Genomic DNA, 23,150 nt, shown 5'->3' with positions numbered 1-23,150 from the left:
TTAAGGCTTTTTAAAGACAAAATTATACCCGACCCTACGACTACCTCTGGAAGATTGTTCCAGATACTCACCAACTGTGTGAAAGAATTGCCTCTCTTTACCCTTTTGTATCTCACGCCCTCAACTTAAACCAATGCCCTCTGGATTTAGTCTCCCCTACATTTGGAAAAGATGTTGGCTATCTCGCTGATCTATGCCCCTCATTATTACATAGATTTCTATAAGATCTCCCCTAAGCCTCCTACTCTCCAGAGAAAAAAGTCTCAGTCTATGCAGCGTTTCCTTATAACTCAAACCATCAAGTCCCAGTAGCTTCGTAGTAAACATTTTCTACACTGTTTCTAATTCAATAATATTGTTTCTATATTAGGTGACCAGAACTGTACAAAATATTCCAAGTGTCCCTCTACCAATGTCTTGTACAACTTCAACAAGATTTCCCAACTCCTGTATTCATCTCAGCTATCCTGCCACTCCTACTCTGAGTAGCAATCCTGTAATTATTACTTTTGCCACCCTACTTTTTACTTTAATTCCGAAGTCCCTAAATTCTGCTTGTAGGACCTCATCCCCTTTTTTTGTTGGTGCCTATATGTATCCTCACCCTCCAGAATTCTTGCAGCTGCTCTGGGTCGTCGTTGACCCTTGCACCAGAGAGGCAACATACCATTCTGGAGTCTCGATTGCGTCTGCAGAAACACTTGTCTAATCCCCTTACTTTTGAGTCCCCTATCGCTATAGCTCTGGCACACGTATTCCTGCCCTCCTTCGCAGCAGGTCTAGCCGTGGTACCATGGACCTGGCTGCTGCCACCTTCCTTGTTGAGCCATCTCCCACAACAGTGTCCAAAATGATATATTTGTTTTGGAGGGAGATAACCGCAGAGGAACCCTATAATGTCTTCCCAATTTTACTCCGTCTGTTGGTCACTAATTCCCTATCGCCCTCATTATTGTTATCCCAAGATCCCTTTGGTCATTTGCGTCCTACCTTTCATTATGTATTCACTTGCTTTGTTATTCCTCCCATGATGCCTCACCACACATACACTAATCAGGAGATATTAGTAAAGGACATGTCCCACGTTAATGTCCAAAAACGTTATCCTATTATTGGTTTGAACCAACATTCATATTTGTCAATTGTTAACTATTAATCTTTAGCAAAAGATGAGAGCAATTGGTCGTTTACCTTTAACAGCAGCTGTAGAAACATGGTTAGTAAAAATCAAAAGCAAATTCATTAATGGAGTTAAGAAGTAATAATTCTGAATTTTAAACAAACTCCAGCAGAAAATGTATCAATGATGTGACCTTAAAATAAATAACTAGCATTGGTATCATTAGCCTCCCCTGACCATGCATGTTATTTTAAAGATGATTAGACTCATTCATTTCTTTAATTTATAGAAGTAATAACTTTAAATGTTTTGATAAAGGAAGCACTTTGGGAAGACCACAATCTGCAAGTTCCCACAAACTATTAGGCATAGTGATTTGGAAATATATGAGCTAATTATTCTCTGTCACTGGGTCAAATTCCAGTAAGTCCCTTCCTAACAGCGCTGTGGCTGTACATACACCTTATGCACAAAAGTACTTCAAGGAAGCAGCACACCACCAACTTCTCATGGGAAATCAGGGAAAGATAATAAATGTTGGCCCAACCGGTGATGGCATTTAAGAGTCAACACATTGCTGTGGATCTGGAGTCACATGTAGACTTGACTCCGTAAGTCATTCCCTGAAGGACATTCGTGAACCAGCTGGGTTCTTACAACATCTTCATTAGGCAGTCTGCCCATTCTTGACATTAGTCTGGTAAATCTTCATTGAATTTCTAACGCATTTACATCTTTCCTTAAAAGAAGTCTAATACTTGACACAATACTCCAGGTGTGTTCTCACCAAATTCCCTGGACATAAGTGGCACGTTAGTTCGGCCATTCCTCCCAACCTTCACACCTTTGGACACGGAAGGGAAATTTAGCATGGCCAAACCATGTAATCTGCACACCTTTGAATACGAAGGGGAAATTGTGCACGGCCAGTCCTCCTAACTTGCACATCTCTGGGAGGAAACCAGAGCACGGGAGGAAACCCGCGCAGACACGAGAGAAAGAACATGCAAACTCCACACAGACATTGGCCCAAGGCCGGAATGGAACCCCAGTCCCTAGTGCTGTGAGGTAGCAGTGCGAACCACTCTGTTATGAATAAAGTGCCATTGCTAAAGGGGAGCCAAAAGATCATTGTCGGCAATACCGTCAGTCTATGGGGAAGAACAATCGATGTTGCGTGACCAACTAACATTTGAGATGATCAACTCATGGCCCGAGATTAATGTATAATAATTAATGTTGGCGGGATACCTACGTAATTATCCACTTTTCATAATAGCTTTTGATTCGAGAGATCTTATACCATGTGCTTTTTCACTTTGGCAATCATATTTCTAGGGGAAAAAAAACCTTTTGGGATATATCCCTCGCGATCATGTTTTCAATGTAATCAAAGAGTCACAGAGTCATGGACGTATACAGCACGTTTTCTTCGGCCCAATTTATCTGCCTACTAACCCTACTACTATTATCGTTGTTCGTCCATCCCCGACAATTTATACGAATGGCAACATTGGCACCATTCCTCAAGCTTAATCTGGTTCGGTAAAGAAAGAAAGTCTTCCCCATTTGGCAGTCAGTTCACCAGGCATTCTGATCGTAGCTGCCTCCTGAATTTAATGGGAGAGGCATTCTGGGCAGTGGTAACCAATAGCAACCTGGCATGAATCCCCCATTAGTTGTAATTGTAAATGAGTGTAGAACATAGAACGTAGAACAGTACAGCACAGTACAGGCCCTTCGGCCCTTAATGTTGTGCCGAGCTATGTCCGAACCCAAGATCAAGCTATCTCACTCCCTATCATTCTGGTGTGTTCCATGTGCCTATCCAATAACTGCTTGAAAGTTCCTGAAGTGTCTGACTCCACTATCACAGCAGGTAGTGTATTCCACATCCCAACCTCTCTCTGAGTGAAGAATGTACCTCGGACATCCCTCCTATATCTCTCACCATGAACCTTATAGTTATGCCCCCTAGTAACAGCTACATCCACCCAAGGAAATAATCTCTGCACATCCACTCTATCTATCTCCCTCGTCATCTTACAAACCTCTATTAAGTCGCCTGTCATCTTCCTCCGCTCTAAAGAGAAAAGCCCCAGCTCCCTCAACCTTTCCTCATAAGACCTACGCTCCGAACCAGGCAGCATCCTCGTAAATCTCCTCTGCACTCTCTCCAATGCTTCCACGTCCTCCTTATAGTGAGGTGGCCAGAACTGAACACAATATTCCAAATGTGGTCTCACCAACGTCCGATATAGTTGCAGCATAACCCCACGGCTCTTAAACTCAAACCCCCGTTAATAAGCACTAACATACTATAGGCCTTCTTCACAACTCTATACAGTTGAGTGGTAATCTTCAGAGATCTGTGGATATGAACTCCAAGATCTCTCTGTTCCTCTACATTCCTCAGAACCCTGCAATCCGCATTCAAGTTTGACCTACCAAAAGTTCGAATTTCATTGCTTTGTCAGGACTCGAGTCCGGAGATTGGAATTCTTGGGCATGGCATGTGAGTAATGGTCCATTCGCAAATAAGCATACATTTATTGCTAACATGCGCATGAGTATTTTGCAAATATACTGATCGAATGGCGCCTCGCCACGACCCCGAAAAATGGAAGATTGTTCATCTTCGCAATAACTTATATCATTTATTTTACCACCAGTTATTCCAAGACATTTTTTAAAAATGCAAGGGGCTTAAGGGATAGTCATTCAATCCTAGCCCATTAGCTAGCGCAGGGAATGATTCCTTTTTACCATAATTATAATTGAGGGTCTTGGCATGAGCTGGGTCCGTCGTTGTTCACTATCCATTTACCCCACAACGACTTAGGATTGCAATTGTATCTCTAACTTAGAAGCGCACTTCGACAATTAAATAATAACGAACCATAAAATGGAATTGTGTTGCTAAATAATGCCACCATCATCATTGTCAACCTTGTAGCTATAAGGTTCATGGTGGGAGATATAGGAGGGATATTCCAGGTAGATTCTTCACTCAGAGAGTGGCTGGGGTGTGGAATGCACTACCTGCTGTGATAGTGGAGTCGGGCATTTAGGAACTTTCAAGCCGTTATTGGACAGGCACATGGTACACATCAGAATGATATGGAGTGGGATAGCTTGATCTTGGGTTCGGACATAGCTGGACACAACATCGAGGGCTGTACTCTGCTGTACTGTTCTGCGTTCTATGTTCTATTTTCTTTCTCTGAAATTAGCAGAAGGGTTCATCATATCCGCACTGCCGCATTTATCTCAATTTAGTAAGAAGTAGCGACAGTTAGGACAAGTTGATTGATGCAATTAAAGCAATTGTGCAGTGAGTTTTCCAAACCCGCCCGTCACCCGAATTGTCGCAGGGGGTGACAAAAAAAGTTGTCTGACCATGCAATGTAAACGATGATAATATTTGTTTTGTTTGACGCACAAGGTGATGGATAACTGAGACTCATTGCCAGAAGGGCTGATGAAATCACAAAATGCACCACAATTAAATTAAGAAACATTTTGATATACATGTTGCAGCCAACAACAATGACCGAAAGAATTAGAAGCTCGAGTAGGTTCATCGGCATGTTCCACCATCACAGAGTCAAGTTTTGCAGTGCTAAGAGAAGCCTCGGCCCTTGTTATCTGTGCTGGCCGTCGAGAATCTATCTATTTTGTTCCCATTTTCGAGTACTTCGTCGGTAGCCTCCTATGCGATGGTGTTTCAAGTCCTCATTTAAATGCTTTTTAATTATTGTGAGAGCTTCCGCCTCTACCACCTTTTCATGGGGTGAGTTCAGGATTCCCAACAAGCTCTGGGTGAAGAAGTTTTTCATCAAATCCCCTTTAAATCTCGTTCCCCTTACCGTAAATCTCGATGTCCCCTTGGTTAGTGACCCATCCGAAGCTGAAAATTTTATTCCTATCTATGTCCCTCATAATTTTGTATTTCTCGATCAGACTTCTCCGCTCTAAGGAAAAGAACCACAGCTTAACCAACTTGCCTTCAAAGTTGAAACGCTCCAGCCCAGGCGATGTCCTGGTAAATCGCAGCTGCACCCTGTCTAGCGCAATTTCTTCCTTGCTATATTCCGGCGACCATAACTGCACACAGTAATCTGCTGTGCCTGCAGCATTTTATACAGCTCCATCAAAAATGCCTGTGTGAGTTCTTAGCTTACAACGTGTAGTGTCCCTGCCTCAGAACTAGAGTTTTTGAGGCCCACCCCCGAAATGGATGACCAAGGTTGGTGCATTCATAATGCGGTCAAATAGGTGTCTCAACCTGCAATACACTTCTATACAGGCAAACGGCAGTTGGCAGAGACACCTGTTTAGCCGTGATGTAGAGTGGCTCTCCTCAAGCTATAAGCCTCCGGTGAAATAGCCTACCTGCTCTCATATTCTATATGTCAGCAACTAAAAGTAAATGTCCCAAATGCCTTTGTAACGATTATACCTACTTGTCTGTGTGCTTTCCGGAAGATTTCGACATGCGCACAAAAGCAGCTCTGTACTGCCCAACACTTATTTTTATCCTCCACATAGGTATGGTGGCACAATGGTCAGCACTGCTGCCACACACTGCCATGGACCCGGGTTCAATTCCGGCCTTGGGTGACTGTCTATATGGAGTCTATACATTCCCCCGCCACCCCCCACCCCCCCCCCCCCGCCCCCGTGTCTCTACGGCTTTCCTCCCACCGCACCGCACCCCCCCCCCCCGGGGGGCTGTGGTTTCCTCCCACAATCCAAAGACGTGCAAGTTAGGTGGATTGACCAAGTTAAGTTGCGCCCTAGTGCCGCAAGATGCGTAAGGAAAATATGTGGTGTACGGGGATCAGGCCTGGTTATGACGCTCTGTCAGTGCAGGCTCGATGGGCTGAATTGTATGGCTAAGTATCCCCTTGCCTTACTAGTACCTGCAGAAGTTCAGACAAAAAATAGGGAATTTGAAATAAAAATCTTCTTACCTCTTATGGGCGATCACTTATTTGAAAACAGTGACTCCTAGTTTTCGATTTTCTCCCATGAGAGGAACAGCCTCCCACATTCATTGTATCATATCTCGCATGGTCCTTGCTCTTGGAAATCTCGATGTATACGAGCACAGAATGTCCATGCAGAGGTTCATCTGTTTTGAGCTGGCACCTGTGTAGAATGGTGAATCCCCCGCCCCCAAACATTTCTCATGAGCAACGGTTGGCCAGGATTTGCTGACCTTACCCACAGCTGGGATTCTCCACTTCGGCTGCAATGTATGGCGAACACCACGTTTTGTGTTGGCATTGGAGAATTTCGGCCGTGTTCATTTGTGATGTTAGTTTAGAAATACTTCTCTGATCGGTTTCTGACACATTCACACGTTTTCTTGAACAAGGATATGAATATTGTGCACAATGCTCCGGATGTGTATTCATCAGCGTGCTGTACAACTGGAGAATGGCCTGGTAATGTTATAGTCAATTCCTCTCGCAATAAACAACATTTGTTAATTGCTGTGTGCCAGCATTTTGAGATTCATGCACTAGGACACCACGATCCCTCTTCAGGTCACATCTCTGAAATCTATCATCAGTTTGATCGTGATTCTTTATTTTAATGCAAAATGCACAATTTTATTATTGCCCACATTATGCTGCATTTGCCATTTGATTGCAGACTCACTTAGCCAATCAGTGTTCCTTCCAAGTTGCCTCCTCTTCACAATGTACTTACCTACTTCCCGCTCGGTTATTGCAAACGTGGTAAATATACTACCGGGCCCTTCGTGTATATAAATGGTAAACATTTGAGGTCATCCATGTGGCGCACCTGCCAACCAGATAAAGGCACATGTATGCTTCCTGTATTTCCTGTCAGCTGGTTAATAATATTGTGTTATCACCACATGAAATGCGTTAATTTTCAAAATAACCTTTACTGTTACACGTCATCAAATATTTCCTGGGAATCTAAGAATCGTGCCTCCATAGGATCCCCTTAATTCACAACACAGGTGACTCATTCAATGCCCAATAAATTGGTCAATAATGTTTGCCGTTCAAAAAACCTATGTTGACTGCGTGGCTGCCTTGATTTTTTCCCCGTGTGCTATGTGTCTTTAATTACAGCTTCTAACATATCCCCTTTGACAGATGTTAAGCTCACTGGCCTGCGGTTTCATTTCATGAATAAAGGAGTTACACTCACTGTTCCCCTGTCACTTGAAACTTTCCCACAATCGAGGGAACTTGGGGGAAAAACAATCTACAGACCAAGAGCTGGGTGTTGGGATGAGGACATTTGGTTCGCTTTGGGACAGAGGGATTGGCGATGCTTTGTCAGGAGTGGCGAATTGTAAACTACAAGTTAAAATTGCATTGGCTGATTGTTCACTTTTGAACTAGAGAAATCTGAAAGCAGATTTTGCTGAGGTATAAAGCCAAGACGGGCAAAAGGAGAATTAATCGAAAGGAGGAATTCTGTTAGCAGGTAGGTCAGTCATGAAATAATATACATTTAAACTAATCAAGGTGGTCACAACTTTGTCTCTCATTACCTTATCAGTTTTATTTACAACGTTGGCATTTTGGACATTGTAACCTTTCCCACTCAGGATAAATTTGTGTTGTGCAAAGTGCTGCTGCTGTAACTATAGTGACAAACACACTTCCGCCCAACCTCTCTTTCCGCTGTCATTCAAAGCTTCCTGGTTTGAAGCTTTGCGTCTCAGAGGAGGAGATAGTCTCTGTCCCTTCCAGCTCTCACATCTCGATGTAGCTGCGACTAGGAGATGGAGACGGGCGCCTTGTTACTGCTCTTTGGTGAGTCCTGCACCGGTCTCTGTGTAACACTGTCATACGTCTGGTCTGTGTGGTATCCGAGTGTGGGAATGGCAGAGGGGAGAGTGGAAATGAACCCGGGACGTATGTGATCTCAGTTAGCTCCAGGGATTAAAGCTAGTTTGGGAGTGGGGTATGTTGGGGTGGATGGCGAGGATGGAGATCTGATCTGAGTTTGTGAAAAAATGTGAGAGAAAGAGTGTTTGTGAGCGTGTGTGTGTGTGTGTGTGTGTGTGTGTTTGTGTGATGTGATGTGAAACAGAGAGAAAGAGAAGTTTCACAGAGTTTGAGTGAGAGTATGTGCGAGAGTCTGTGAAATGTGTGAGGGAGAGTGTGTGAGAGGTGAGACAAAGTGAAAGCGACAGTAGTGTGAAAGAGTGCGTGTGAGAGTGAGAATGTGTGGGTGGGGGGCTGGAATGGAGTGGGATATTCAGCATGGATAGGGTTAATTCGTGAATGAACGTCATTAGGAGATTTGGGAGATTCAACTGAGGGTCAACACTTGAGCACAGTTCTGTAATATTCTCATCAATATGTTTTGGCTTTCTGTTAGTTCTTAGTCGTTATCTTTCACGGGAGTGGCTGAGTTCCTCTTTCAATGGAAGCCCTTATCAATTGAAGCCATGTTATTTCCTTTGTGATGCTAGATGCTCTCGCTTTCAATGTTGACTCCACTTTTCCCATCTCTCTCTCTCTCTCTGTCCCCTTCTCCCTGTATCTCTCTGTCTGTCTCTGTATATCTCTCTCCCTATACTGCTCCCTATCTCTCCTCTTTATCTCTCTCTCTCGGCCGAGTCCAAAGGAACCATGCCTCATTTTAGCTACTCCTTTATTTTTCATGTACCCTTTGAATAATTTTCTGTCTATTTTTACCCTGTTTCATGGCGCTCGAATTCCTAAAACATTACGATGAGGCAATGTATCTGCTCATTAACATATTCTCAGATTTGTGGAGGATATTTAAGAACTAATTTTGATTTGAAATAGATTGAATTTAATTGGATGAGTGCATGTATTGGTGAGTATAGATAAATGACTGCAGGAAGATGCAATCTGTAAGTCCACACCATTGGTGTTCAGGAATTAGTTACTGAATTTGCTCAAATTATTAGGTAGATATTCTCACAATGTCTTTTCTCTCAGTGTATTTGAACACATCTTCCCTGATCCATTGCTTTCTCTGTCAAGGGGTAACTTTATATTTGTCCCAGTTATGTGTTTCTGAGCTGAAACCACAAGTTTCAGAGCTGAAACCACAGGTTTCCGTTACAAGCACTGACTGTAATACACCCAGATTAATTTGGAAATGTATTCATATTGAACTTTCTCCCACTATCGGTTTATTGTGACAGCTGTGTCTGTTTCCCCGAATCGACACAATATTCAGTTTGCATTATTGAGACAGCACTTTCTCCCATGGTCTGCTGAGTTGGTCACATCACTGAGATTGAGATCTGTGCAGAGTGGAGACTAATGTTCTTCACTTAACACATCACAGCAGCTGCTGTTTTATGATCAACGTTTCAACATTTCACCCTTGCTTTGTTCAGTTTAACTGCCCAAAGTATGAATCCATTTCAAAATTTTACCCCCAGATAGAGGCAGCCACAGAGACACAGACAGACAGATCCAGAGACAAACAGATTGGAAGGAAATGACAGCAGTCCGGACGCAGAGCCACACAGAGACAGACTTACGAAGAAGACACACACAGATTGATATGCAGACACAGAGATTGACAGACAGAGAGACTACCTCAAAGACTAATAGAGAGACATACAGACGCATACATAGAAAATGACAATGACGCATGTACAGACACAGAGGCAGGAACAGACAGAGACAGACAAACAGACAAACAGACAGACACGCACACACAAGCAGACACGCAGAGAGACTGACACAGCCACACAGGGACAAGGACAGACATACAGAGAAAGACACGTACACATAGACATATACATGTACAAAGAGGCACGCACATACAGACAGACACAAACAAACAGACAGAGGCACACATGCACAAGCACTTCAGGCATACGAACAGACACAAACACAGAAAGAGATCCACACATTGACAAAGACAGACACACTACAACCAGAGACAGAGAAAAACGTATGCAAGGCAGGCACATATAGACTGATAGACAGTCACAGAGTGAGGAAAATGTACAAAAAACACACATGGCAACAGAAAGGAATAGACACACATAGCGACAGACAGACCAACGACACACATACGGACATGGACAAGCAGTGATCAGCACATAGATACAGGTACATGCACACAAACTGACAAAAAGACAGTGACAATCACAAAGAAACAGGCATACATGGAAACACAGTCACAGACACGTGAAATGCAGAATTATGAGGGAGGAGGATAGGGTAGATTGGAAGAAACTCTTTTCCTGGGAAGTGGGGTAAATATCCGGGGGAGGGAGACATAGATTTAATTTAAAGGGTCAGAAGATTGATGGGGGGAAGGGTCTGAAGAAAAGCTTGTTCACCCAGAGGGTGGTGAGAATTTGAAACTCACTGCCTAAAAGTGAGGTAGAGGTGGAAACACTCACAACAATTAAGAATCATTTAGAGGAATAGAACCATAGAACATTACAGCACAGAAACAGGCCTTTTGGCCCTTCTTGGCTGTGCTGAACCATTTTTCTGCCTAGTCCCACTGACCTGCACCTGGACCATATCTCTCATCCATGTACCTGTCCAAGTTTTTCTTAAATGTTAAAAGTGAGCCCGCATTTACCACTTCATCTGGCAGCTCATTCCACACTCCCACCACTGTCTGTGTGAAGAAGCCCCCCCCCCAATATTCCCTTTAAACTTTTCCCCCTTCACCCTTAACCCATGTCTTCTAGTTTTTTTTTCTTCCCTAGCCTCAGTGGAAAACGCCTGTTTGCATTCACTCTATCTATACCCATCATAATTTTATACCCCTCTATCAAATCTCCCCTCATTCTTCTATGCTCCAGGGAATAAAGTCCCAACCTATTCAACCTTTTTCCATAATTCAGTTTCTCAAGTCCTGGCAACACTCTTGTAAACCTTCTCTGCACTCTTCCAACCTTATTAATATCCTTCCTGTAATTAGGTGACCAAAACTGCACACAATACTATAAATTCAGCCTCACCAATGTCCTATACAACCTCACCATAACATTCCAACTCTCATACTCAATACTTTGTTTTATAAAGGTCAATGTACCAAAAGCACTCTTTAAGAGCCTATCTACATGTGATGCAAATTTTAGGGAATTGTGTATCTGTATTCCCAGATCCCTCTGTTCTACTGCACTCTTCAGTGTCCTACCATTTACCTTGTATATTCCAACTTGGTTTGTCCTTCCAAAGTGCAATACTTCATACTTGTCTGCATTAACTCATCTGCCATTTTTCAGCCTATTTTTCTAGGTGGTCCAAATCCATCTGCAAGTTTTGAAAACCTTCCTCGCTGTCCACTACACCTCCAATCTTTGTATCATTGGCAAATTTGCTGATGCAATTTACCACATTATCATCTAGGTCGTTGACATAGATGACAAACAACAATGGACTCAGCACTGATCCCTGTGGCACACCACTAGTTACAGGCCTCTACTCAGAGAAACAATCCTCCACTACCACTCTCTGCCTTCTTCCATTGAGCCAATGTCTAATCCAATTTACTACCTCTCCATGCATACCTAGCAACTGAATCTACCTAACTAATCTCCCATGCGAAACCTTGACAAAGGCCTTACTGAAGTCCATGCAGACAACATCCACTGCCTTCCCTTCATCCACTTTCCTGGTAACCTCCTCGAAAAACTCTAATAGATTGGTTAAACATGACCTACCATGCACAAAGCCATGTTGACTCGCCCTAATAAGTCCCTGCCTATCCAAGTATTTGTGGAACCTATCTCTTAGTACTCCTTCCAATAATTTACCTGCTACTGACGTCAAACTTACCGGCCTATAATTTTCTGGATTATTTTTTGAGCTTTTTTTAAACAACGGAACAACATGAGCTATCCTCCAATCATCCGGCACCTCACCCATAGATACCAACATTTTAAAGGTATCTGCCTCCTTCAAGGTCCGAGGGGATACTATGTCCGGTCCTGGGGATTTATCTACTCTGATTTGATTCAAGACAGCAAGCACATCCTCCCCTTTAATCTGTGTAGGTTCCATGACTGCCCTACTTGTTTGCCTTATTTTCATAGACTCAATGCCAGTTTCCTTAGTAAATACGGATGCAAAACAAAAACATTTAATATCTCCCCCATTTCTTTTGATTCCATATATACCCGACCACTCTGATCTTCAAGAGGACCAATTTTATCCATAAGAACATAAGAAATAGGAGCAGGAGTAGGCCATCTAGCCCTTCGAGCCTGCCCCGCCATTCAATAAGATCATGGCTGATCTGTCGTGGCTCAGTTCCACATTCCCGCCCTCTCCCCATAACCCTTAATCCCCTCTCTTATAGAAAACCCATCAACCCGTGTCTTAAAAATATTTAGCGAGGTAGCCTCCACCACTTCAACGGGCAGAGAATTCCAGAGATTCACCACCCTTTGAGTGAAGAAATTCCTCCTCAACTCCGTTCTAAACCGCCCCCCCTTTATCTTGAGGCTGTGCCCTCTAGTCCTACTGTCCTTTCTGAGCGGGAAGAGTCTCTCCACCTCTATCCTATCCATCCCATTCATCATCTTATACGTCTCAATGAGATCTCCCCTCATTCTTCTAAACTCCAACGAGTACAAGCCTAGTTTATTCAGCCTCTCCTCATAGCTCAACCCCCTCAACTCCGGCATCAGCCTAGTAAACCTCCTCTGCACTCCCTCCAAGGCCAAAATATCCTTGCGTAAGTACGGCGCCCAAAACTGCACACAGTACTCCAGCTGCGGCCTCACCAATGCCCTATACAGCTGCAGCAAGACCTCCCTACTTTTATATTCAATCCCCCTCGCTATGAAGGCCAGCATCCCATTCGCCTTCCTGACCACCTGCTGCACCTGCGAGCTGGGTTTTTGCGACTCATGCACAAGGACCCCGAGGTCCCTCTGCACCGTCGCCTGCTGCAATTTTTCGCCACGTAAGTAATAATCCTTCCTACCATTCTTCCTACCAAAGTGGACCACCTCGCACTTGGCAACATTAAATTCCATTTGCCATTTCCTGGCCCATTCGCCCAGCCTATCTAGATCCGTCTGTAGACTCTCCACACCCTCCGCACAATTTGCCGTTCCACCAATCTTGGTGTCATCAGCAAATTTCGACACCATACACTCGGTTCCCTCCTCCAGATCATCTATATATATGCTAAATAGCTGAGGCCCCAGCACCGACCCCTGGGGCACTCCACTAGTCACCAACCGCCAATCCGAACAGCACCCATTGACCCCCCCTCTCTGCCTCCTATTTGACAACCAATCCTCTATCCACGCTAACACCCTACCCCCAACTCCATGTCCCCTTACCTTCTGCAATAACCTCTTGTGAGGTACCTTGTCAAACGCCTTCTGAAAATCAAGAAAGACCACATCCACCGGCTCTCCTCTATCCACCGCCCTAGACACATCCTCATAGAACTCCAGTAAATTTGTCAGACGCGACTTCCCTTTAACGAAACCGTGCTGCGTCTGCTCTATCAAGCAATTCCCCTCAAGATGCCTCACTATTTCCTCCTTGATGACGGATTCTAACATTTTACTTACCTATCCCTTACTATCCTTTTGCTCTTAATAGACCTGTAGAAGCTCTAAGCATTATCTTTCACCTTGACTGCCAAAGGAACCTCATGTCTTCAATACTTGAAATGCAGTAACATACAAGGATACAGAACTAATTCTGGGCAATGGGATTAGGATAGATAGGTGTTTGGCGGCTGGAGCAGGCATGATGAACTGAAGAGCCTTTTTCTGAGCTAGGAAATTCTTGAACTCTAACTTACCTGTTCCCAACTCTATGTTTGCATCTCAGCTGCATATCTGTCAATGAATTTCATTTTGACATAACTTTTCTATCTGTGATTTGTAATTAACAATTTTACTAAGGAACAATTGTAATTTGCAGTGGGGAGTTCTAGTCTTAGAGCACAATTTTTGAGTAAAAAAGTGTTTCCGAACTTCACTTCTGAAGAACAAGAACAAAGAAAAGTACAGCGCAGGAACAGGCCCTTCGCCCTCCAAGCCTGTGCTGATCATGGCGCCCAAATAAAAAAAAACATATTTCTAGCTTATTCGACCTTTCCTCATAAATAACACACTTGAGACCAGGCAACATCCTGATGAACCTTATTTGCATTCTCTCCAATGCTTCCACGTCCTTCTGGCAATGTGGTGACCCGAACTGCGTGCAATACTCCAAATTTTGCCCAACCAGGTTTTATGTAACTGCAACATGATTTCCCAATTGCTGTACTCAATGCCCTGGCTGATAATGGCAAGAATGTCATATGCTTTCTTAATCACCTTGGTCACTTGTGTTGCTGCTTTTAGGGAGCTGTGGACCTGCACACCCAGATTCCTCTCTAGGTTAATGTTCTTAAGGGTTCTGCCATTTACAGTATAATTTATACCTAAATTTTATCCTCCAAAATGCATCAACCTGCAATTGTCTAGATTAATCTCCATCTGCCGTCACTGTGTCCAAGTCTCCAATCTATCTGTATCCCGTTGTAGCCTCCGACAACCTTACCACTTCAGCGGTCATGGGTATTCAGCCTCTGATTTTTGGGTAAATGTTCTCCAAGGCAGCCTTCATGACATATGATAGCGCAGTGTCGCTGAGCAGAGACTGATAGCCAAGTTCTGCACATATGAGGACAGCCTCAACTGGGATCTTGGTTTCATGTCATACTATTTGTAACTCCCATGACTTGCCTGGGCTTGCAACATCTCACTTACTGTCCTATCTAGAGACAATACACATCTCTTTAACCTCTGCTTAATGCTATCTCCACTCACATAGTCTGCACCTTTAAGACTTGATCAGCTGTAAAGAGTCGCATTCTAATCTTTATTCTGTAAACTGAGTGTGTGCCTTTATATGCCCTGTTTGTGCTCAGAACTCCCCACTCACCTGATGAAGGAGCAGCGCTCCGAAAGCTAGTGGTGCTTGCTGCCAAATAAACCTGTTGGACTTTAACTTTGTGTTGTGAGACTTCTTACAATCTTACCACTGTCAGAAACCCCACCAATCTTCATCTCATTTACAAATTTACCAATCAGACCACCCACATTTTCCTCCAGATTATTTATCTATGCCACAAACAGCAGAGGTCCCAACACAGGTCCCTGCAGGACACCACTAGCTACAGGTCTCTACTCTGAAAAACACCCTTCTACTGTTACATTGTCTTGTATAACCAAATCTGTTCTATGTCCAATCACCCTGATTCCATGTGATTTTAGTTTTTGTACCAGACTATCATGTGAGACCCTGTCAAACACATTACTAAAGTCTACATAAACTATAACCACAGATCTCGTCTCATCAATTTTCTTTGTCACCCCTTTAAAAAACTCAAATTTGGTGTGGCATAACCTTCTCCACATAAAAGTATGCAGCCAGTCACTAACTAGTCCATTTTCCTCTAAATGTGTATGTATACTGTCCATCAGAATCCAAATGCTTCCCCACCATTGACATCAGGGTCACCTGCCTATAATTTCCTGGATTATCCCTGCTTCCTTCGTTAAACAAGGGAAAAACATTGTCTATTCTCCAGTCCTCTCGAACCTCTCCTGTGGCAAAACAGGGTGTAAAGATACCTGTTAAGGCCCCAACTCTTTCTTCCCTTGCCTCTCACAGTAATCTAGGATAGATCCCATCCGAGCTGGAGACTTGTCTACCTTGATGCAACTCACGACACTCAACAATTCGTCTTTTGCTACATTGAAGTTCTCAAGAACGTTAGACATCTATTCTTGAACTCAATGTGCGTCATGCCCTTCTCCTTGGTGAATACTGATACAAAGTACTAATTAAAGATTTCACCCACTTCTTGTGGTTCCATGCATAATTTCCCCCTATTGTCCTTGAATGGGCCGACTCTTTTTCTTGAATTCTCCTTACTAAAGACATTTCATGGCCTCCTTTAGCCCTCCTAATTCCCGGTTTAAGTTCCTTCCTACTTTCAACGTAGTCCTCAAGACTGTATGCTTCCTTTTCCCTTTTGACGAAGTTTACAATTGGCCTTGTCATCCATGGTTCCCTTATCCTGCCATTTCTATCCTTCATTTTCGAAGAGACATGTCTGTCCTGAACATCAATCAATAGGCCTTTAAAAGCCTCCCACATTCCAGCCATGGATTTGCCCTCAAATAGCCACTCCCAATCTACATTCCACAGTTCATGTCTCACCAATTAAGCACCCTCACCCGTGGACAGCTCTTGCCTTAATCCATGACTACCCGAAATCTTATGGAATTATGGTTGCTCAACTCAAAATGCTCCACCATTGAAACATTGATCCCCTGGCTTGGCTTATTCACGAAGTCAAGTATAACCTCCACCCTGGTTGAATTGTCTACATGCTGTAGCAAAAAGCCCGACTGGACACACCTAACAAATTGCCCTCAATTCGAGCCCCTAGCTGTAAGGGATTCACAGTCAATACAGGAAAAGTTAAAGTCATCTGCTACTACGACACTGACTTTCTCACACCTTTTCAGTATCTGACTACACAAATGCTCTTCTGCCTTCTGTGGGCTTTGGGGAGGCCTGTAGTATACTCCTAACGTTGTGATTTCACCCTTCCTGTTCCTAATGCCTCACTACAAGATCCATCCGATGTGTCCTCTCTCGTCACTGCTGTGATCTGCTCCCTAATCAGCAATGCAAGCCCCCGACACCTTTTATTTTCTCTTTTATCCGGTCTAACACAACGATACTCGGGAATGTCAAACTGCCAGTCCTGTCCCTCCTTTGACTATGTCTCCATAATTGCAATTACATCGTAATTCCATGCAGTAATCCAAGCTCTCAGTCCAGTTCATCTGTCTTATCTTTCATACTTCTCACATTGAAGCAAAGGCACTCCAGGAGGTTAGTGCCCCTCCAGTTCAGGTGCAACCCATCCTTCTTGTACGGGTCACACCTTCCCCAGAGGACATCCCAGTGTTCCATATCTAAAGCCCTCCCCCTACACCAGCTCTTTAGCCATGTGCTCAGCTGTATGATCTTTCTGCTCCAAATCTCACTTGCATGGGGAGTAATCCTGAGAATATTATCCTAGAGTTTCTGCCTTTAACTCCCAACCTAACACCCTGAATTGTCTCACCTATTCCATTATTGCCAACGATGGCAGTGACATCTCCCTGTTTACCCTGCTGTTTCAGGATGCCCTGTACCCGCTTAGAGATATCCAGGACCCTGGCACCAGGGAGCAGCATACCATCCTTGAGTCCCATTTGAGGCCACAGAAAGCCTGTGCCCTTGACTATCTTGTTTCCTAATATCATCTCATACTTGGACTTAGCCCAACCCTACTCTACAGCAGAACCAGTTATCCTGCCTGCCTCTCCTGGTGGACATCCACCTACCTATCTGAACCTGTGGTGTGATCACCTCCCTGAAGTCAGTTTCTGTCAGGTTCCCTATTCCCTGTATGCTCTGCAATGTGTCCAGCTGCTGCTCCATCCAAACTACACGGTCTGTGCGGAGTTGCATCTGGTTACACCTTGTGCAGACATAGCTATCAGGGATGCTAGCAATCTCCTCAACATCCATTCTGCAGCTACCTTCAGTACAGTCAAGGTGAGTGTGTTGACTTCTCCCAGAAACCTCTTCTGGCCAACCCCCCCTCCCCCCTGCTGGATGATGACCCTCCTGTTTGTTACTGGAGGGGTTCTTCAGCTACCCACGGTGCAGTCCAGGTGATGGAGTTGATTTCTCCCAGAATCCTCTTCTGTCGCCTCAGTGGGATCAAAGCTGCTGGCCCCACTGACTTGTCTCTGCCTCTGAGCCCCACACTGCAGAAATGGAACCACTGGAAATGTACTCCTTCAAACAGAGCCGTTTCCAGGAGCTTTGACTAAAGTGCTACGAATCATGATAGATTTGATCCATCACATGAGCTTAAAATGATTCCAGTTACGGGAGACAAGGAAAGTGACAAGAAAGCATTCAATGAATGGCATGACACTAGAAAGAGATTTGGAGCAAAGAGACCTTGGTGTGTCTGTCCATATGTCTCTGAAGGCGAAATGGCATGTTAGCAGTAGGTATAAAAGGCATATGGGGTACTTGCCTTTATCAGTTGAGACATAGATTACAAAACAGGGAAGTCATGTTGGAGTTGTATAGAACTTTGGCGAGGCCACGGCTAGAGTAATGTGTGCATTTCTGGTCGCCGCATTATAGGGAGGATGTGATTTCACTGGAAGGGGTGTAGAGGAGATTCACCAGGAAGCTGCCTGAAATGGAAAGTTTAAGTTATGAAGAAAGGTTGGAAAGACTTGAGTTGTCTTCGTTTGAATGGAGAAGACTGAGGGGCGGCCTGATCGAAATGTACAAAATTATGAGGGGCTTGAACATAGTGGACAAAGAGCAGTTGATCCCTTTCGTTGATGGGTCAGTCACCAGGGGACATAGGTTCAAGGTGAGGAAGAGGAGGTTTGAGGGGAATGTAAAGAAAAACATTTTTACCTACATATGACAGTCTGGACTGTGTTGCCTGGGAGGGTGGTCGGGGCAAGTTGCCTCACATGTTTTAAAAAGTATCTGGATGAGCACTTGGTTCATCACAATATTTAGGGCTATAGGGCAAGTGCTGACAGATGGGATTAGTTGGGGGTTTAGGCGTTTTTAATGTGTTGGTGCAGAAGGGCCTCTTGGGTATTGCATGATTCTATGATGATATGATAGTCAGTAGCGAGAGCACACATGATATGTTGATTGGTGACAGACCCAAAGGGGGTCACGAGAGGCACACATTTCTATTCACACAGCCAGTTGTTGTGGTCTGGATTTCCCTTCCTGAAATGTCGACAGAAGCGACTTGACAGGACTCTTGAAACAAAATCAGATTATTACCTACCTGGAGAAAAGATTGGATATTCGGAAAGTGAGGGAGACTGGAATTAATTACAAAGATCCTCAAATGATTGGAGATGGGAGTTCAGTGTGAGGAAAGACCCTCTTTGGGGGATATTGTAACAACCTGTAATTCTGGAATTCTGGGAAGGTTCCCAGTTTTCGTTTCACTCATTCATATTCTTTCGTTTCAGTGGCTTTTGCTGTTCAGGGGAGCCTTTCGCAAAGTAAGTGTCCACATTTCTCTCTAACATCATGACATTGAATTATTAATCCCTATAGTGTTAAATCAATCGGTTCGTTGTTTTTATTCATTTATGGGATGTGGGCATCGCTTGTTGCAACATTTCAGAGAGCATTTGAGAGTCACCCACACCGTTTTTGATCTGGACTCACATGTAGGCCAGGCCAAGTAAGGAAAGCAGATTTCCTAAAGTGAGTCAGATGGGTCTTTAAGAAAATTCACAATGGTTTTATTGTCATCATTAGGTCTTTAATTCCTGATTCTTCTGTTCGTGAATTCAAGTTTGACCAGAATTCTTCGGGGGTCACTGGAATATTAATCCAGTGAGAATATCACCGCGCCTTCCCTACTGGTATAGTAATGCATTTGATTGTTACAGTCCATCGTATTGTAACACTGACGCTGGTGACGGGGGGCCCAGATTGTCAATGCCATGGGAAATGCCGTATTCTTGTTGGCAGTCCCTCTATTAACAAAGTGTGGGGAAAATGACTCAGAAGCAATCCGCCATTTCCATCGGCCACAGCCAATGTTCGCTTCAGTGTGAACATTCATTCCAAATTTGCAGTTACAATTCCAAATACTTCTTAAGATGTCCAAAGTTTCCATTGGACATCGTTGTGTCCGTTCTGCTGTCCAGTTGGATTGTGAGGATCTGAATCTTAATTTCACATATCCTCTGACACTATAAAATAACATAAATCTTTCGCCCTCGAGTCTGCAATTTACAACTGACCTAACCTCAGCTGTGATTTGACGAATGTTTGAGCTGATCTAGACTGCTTCTCATGTGAGAACTTTTCTGCCAACATTGTTCTTGAAAGGGTGATTTGTAACTCTGAGATTTTGCTGACTGTTTCTCCAGGGTGAGATGAAAGAATGCTGCACTGTCCGAAGTAAATGTATATACTCTAGGATTCATTTGAGCTCTATAATCGTGCCCAGCACTCATTCTCATGCCAGAACTGAGGGAGGGCTGCACTGTCCGACGCAACAATAAGCTAGAACTGCAAGTCCGCAAACCAGACCGACAGTCTCCGCTGAATTCCTGGGCTAGATTCCTAAGTGTCCTTTGTGTAACAGTTCCTTTGTTCCTTCAGAATCCGATCCCCAATATTTCCTAACTGGAATCTCCAATCCAGATCAAATCACTTTCCTTCCACGCTGATCACTGGTTGTTGAGGGAACAACCTTCTAACCTGCATAAGACCCATCTGATCTATTTCTAATAGTTCCTCACATTTACTCTACCACAGAACCCCTGACAACTCCAGTGGTGTTTCTCGATCAGCAGAGTGGGGTCTACATTGTCGGAGAGAGGATTACCATTACCTGCACTGTGACTGGAAATTATCGCCATAAAAACTTCTACTTTTATAAAGATAATAATCCAATGCACTCCAGCCTGATTAGTACATGGAAGGAGAGTGTAACTTACACAGTAACCAGTGTAAACGTCAGAGGGGATTATAAATGCAGATACGGAGACAGCATCAACGGAAGGCGGTTAAGCTCAGAATTCAGCAACGTGGTATCTCCCACAATCGCGGGTAAGTGACAACAAACAGAATTTTTCAGAAATTTTCTTTGACTCATTTCCCAAATCTAGGCTGCCGTGACTAACATGTGAGTTTACATCGGGGAGCAGAAGTGACTGAACATTCATCTATCTCTGCAACTCTCAGAGTGTCTCTGGAATTCACCCGTTTACACAGAGTGTGGTCACAGGGGGTGAGGTGGGGCCGGTGAGGAAGGCAGGAGAGGGGAGACAGGTCGCAGTCAACAGCTCAAGCTTTCTGTCACTGAGGGAGAGGGAGCTGGGGAGCTGGAGGAGCATGGCCTCACATTCTGGAGGAGCATGGCCTCACATTCTAGCCCTGATGGGAATGGCCCTTCCTGACCCCAGAATGGCCCCCTAGTGTTCCAGTGAGAGCAGTGAGGACATTATAGTATTAGTGACCCTCCTCGCAATGAGCGAGGACCTATTAATAAACCCAGCCATAATCGGGCTTCCCCGTTCATTTTCTGCACTGAGTATTAAAATAAATCCACTTGGCCTTAATTATCTGCTTTGGCTAAGCTGTTGCTGAATTTCATGAACCCTATATCTCTTTCCTGTGATGCGCAAGGTCCAACGCTCGCATTACTTAACAATGCTGTCAACACTGAGGGAGTGCTGCACTGTCGGGGGTAGATGTATATACTCTAGGATTTGAGCTCCATAATCCAGGCTGACACTCCCCCGCTTCCGGTGCCAGTACTGAGGGAGTGCTGCACTGTTGGGGGTAGACGTATATACTCTAGGATTTGAGCTCCATAATCCAGGCTGACACTCCCCCCCTCCCGGTGCCAGTACTGAAGGAGTGCTGCACTGTCGGGGGTAGATGTATATACTGTAGGATTTGAGCTCCGTAATCCAGGCTGACACTCCCCCCGGTGCCAGTACTGAGGGAGTGCTGCACTGTCGGGGGTAGATGTATATACTGTAGGATTTGAGCTCCGTAATCCAGGCCGGCACTCCACCCCCCCCCCCCCCCCCCCCCCAGGTGCCAGTACAGAGGGAGCGCTGCACTGTCAGAGATCAATGTATATACTCTGCGATTTGAGCTTCATAATCCAGGCCGAAATCACGCCCCCCATCCCCCCCTTCCGCCTCCCTTCCCTAGTGCCACTACTGAGGGCCTGCTGCACTGTATGAGTTAAATATATGCTCTAGGATTTGAGCTCTGTAATCCTGCCCAGCACTCATTCTGGTGCCAGTACTGAGGGACTGCTGCACTGTCTGGGGCAGCAATGAACTAGAATTGGCACCAGGCCGACTGTCTCTGCTAAATTCCTGGGCTAGTTTCCTAAGTGTCTGTTGTGTAAGTATAAAGGCCGTAGCCAATAGCAGAGTGTAACGTAACACATTGTCAGCTCGATGACTTGCATTCCCTCGATGACTCCTTATTGCTGATGGGATCTTGCTGTGTACATCTATTCAACCGGGGTCTTTGCATTAAAAGAGTGCTTATATTTCAATAGTACCTCACTGGCTGTAAAGTTTAGTTTTGGGAATGTGCTGAATTCCTAAAAATTTTTTCGATGTGTAATAGTTCCTTTGTTCCTTCATAATCAAATACCTTCCTTTCCTAACTGGAATCTCAAATCCAGATCAAATCGCTATCCTTCCACACAGATCACTGGCTATTGAGGCAGCGGCCTTCTCACCTGCAGCTCTAACATAAGACCTATTTGATCCATTTCCAGGAGTTCCTCACATTTACTCAACCACAGATCCGCTGACAACACCAGTGGTGTCTTTGGGTCAGCGGAATGGGGTCTACATTGTCCGAGAGAAAGTCACAGTTACCTGCGCTGTGACTGGAGATTATCGCTATCGAAACTTTTACTTTTATAAAGATAATAAGCGCCTTTTCTTTGGGTAACAATTCACAAGAGAAAACAGTGCAACCTACAGAGTAACCGGTATAAACACTGTAGTGAATTATAAATGCAAATATGAATGCAGTGGCAAAGGAAGGAGGTTAGAATCATAGAGTCATAGAGGTTTTCAGCATGGAAACAGGCCCTTCGGTCCAACATATCCATGCCGCCCTAACCCCTAAACTAATCCCAATTGCCCACATTTGGCCCTTATCCCTATTCCCATCGTACCCATGTAACTATCTAAATGCTTATTAAAAGATAAAATTGTATCCGCCTCTAGTACCACCTCTGGGTGCTTGTTCCAGACACTCACCACCCGCTGTGTGAAAAAAATGCCCCTCTGGACACTTTTGTATCTCTCCCCCTCTCCTTAAAATCGAAATTCAGCAACGTGGTAACTCCCACAATCATAGGTAAGTGACGAGAAACAAAGATTTTTCGAAAGTTCCCTGAATTTCTTCCTTGAATTTCTGTTGCCATGATTGCA

At 44.2% G+C, this 23,150-nt stretch overlaps 1 protein-coding gene across 1 annotated transcript in view; it reads right to left on the bottom strand.

Annotated features, from left to right (window-relative positions):
* Nucleotides 1–23,150, bottom strand: part of LOC145345296 (scavenger receptor cysteine-rich domain-containing protein DMBT1-like) — a 376,233-nt gene that overhangs the window by 91,034 nt on the left and 262,049 nt on the right. The window contains exon 13 of the mRNA XM_080193113.1: nt 8,623–8,631. Within this exon, the coding sequence (XP_080049239.1) occupies nt 8,623–8,631 (9 nt within the window). The remainder of the gene's footprint in view (nt 1–8,622; nt 8,632–23,150) is intronic.

This window comes from Carcharhinus amblyrhynchos, chromosome 7 (assembly GCF_965287045.1).
Source record: "Carcharhinus amblyrhynchos chromosome 7, sCarAmb.v2.hapA, whole genome shotgun sequence".
NCBI classification, from domain to species: Eukaryota; Metazoa; Chordata; class Chondrichthyes; order Carcharhiniformes; family Carcharhinidae; genus Carcharhinus; species Carcharhinus amblyrhynchos.
The sequence above is the reverse complement of the archived record's forward strand: the minus strand, read 5'-3'. Positions and strand labels throughout refer to the sequence as shown.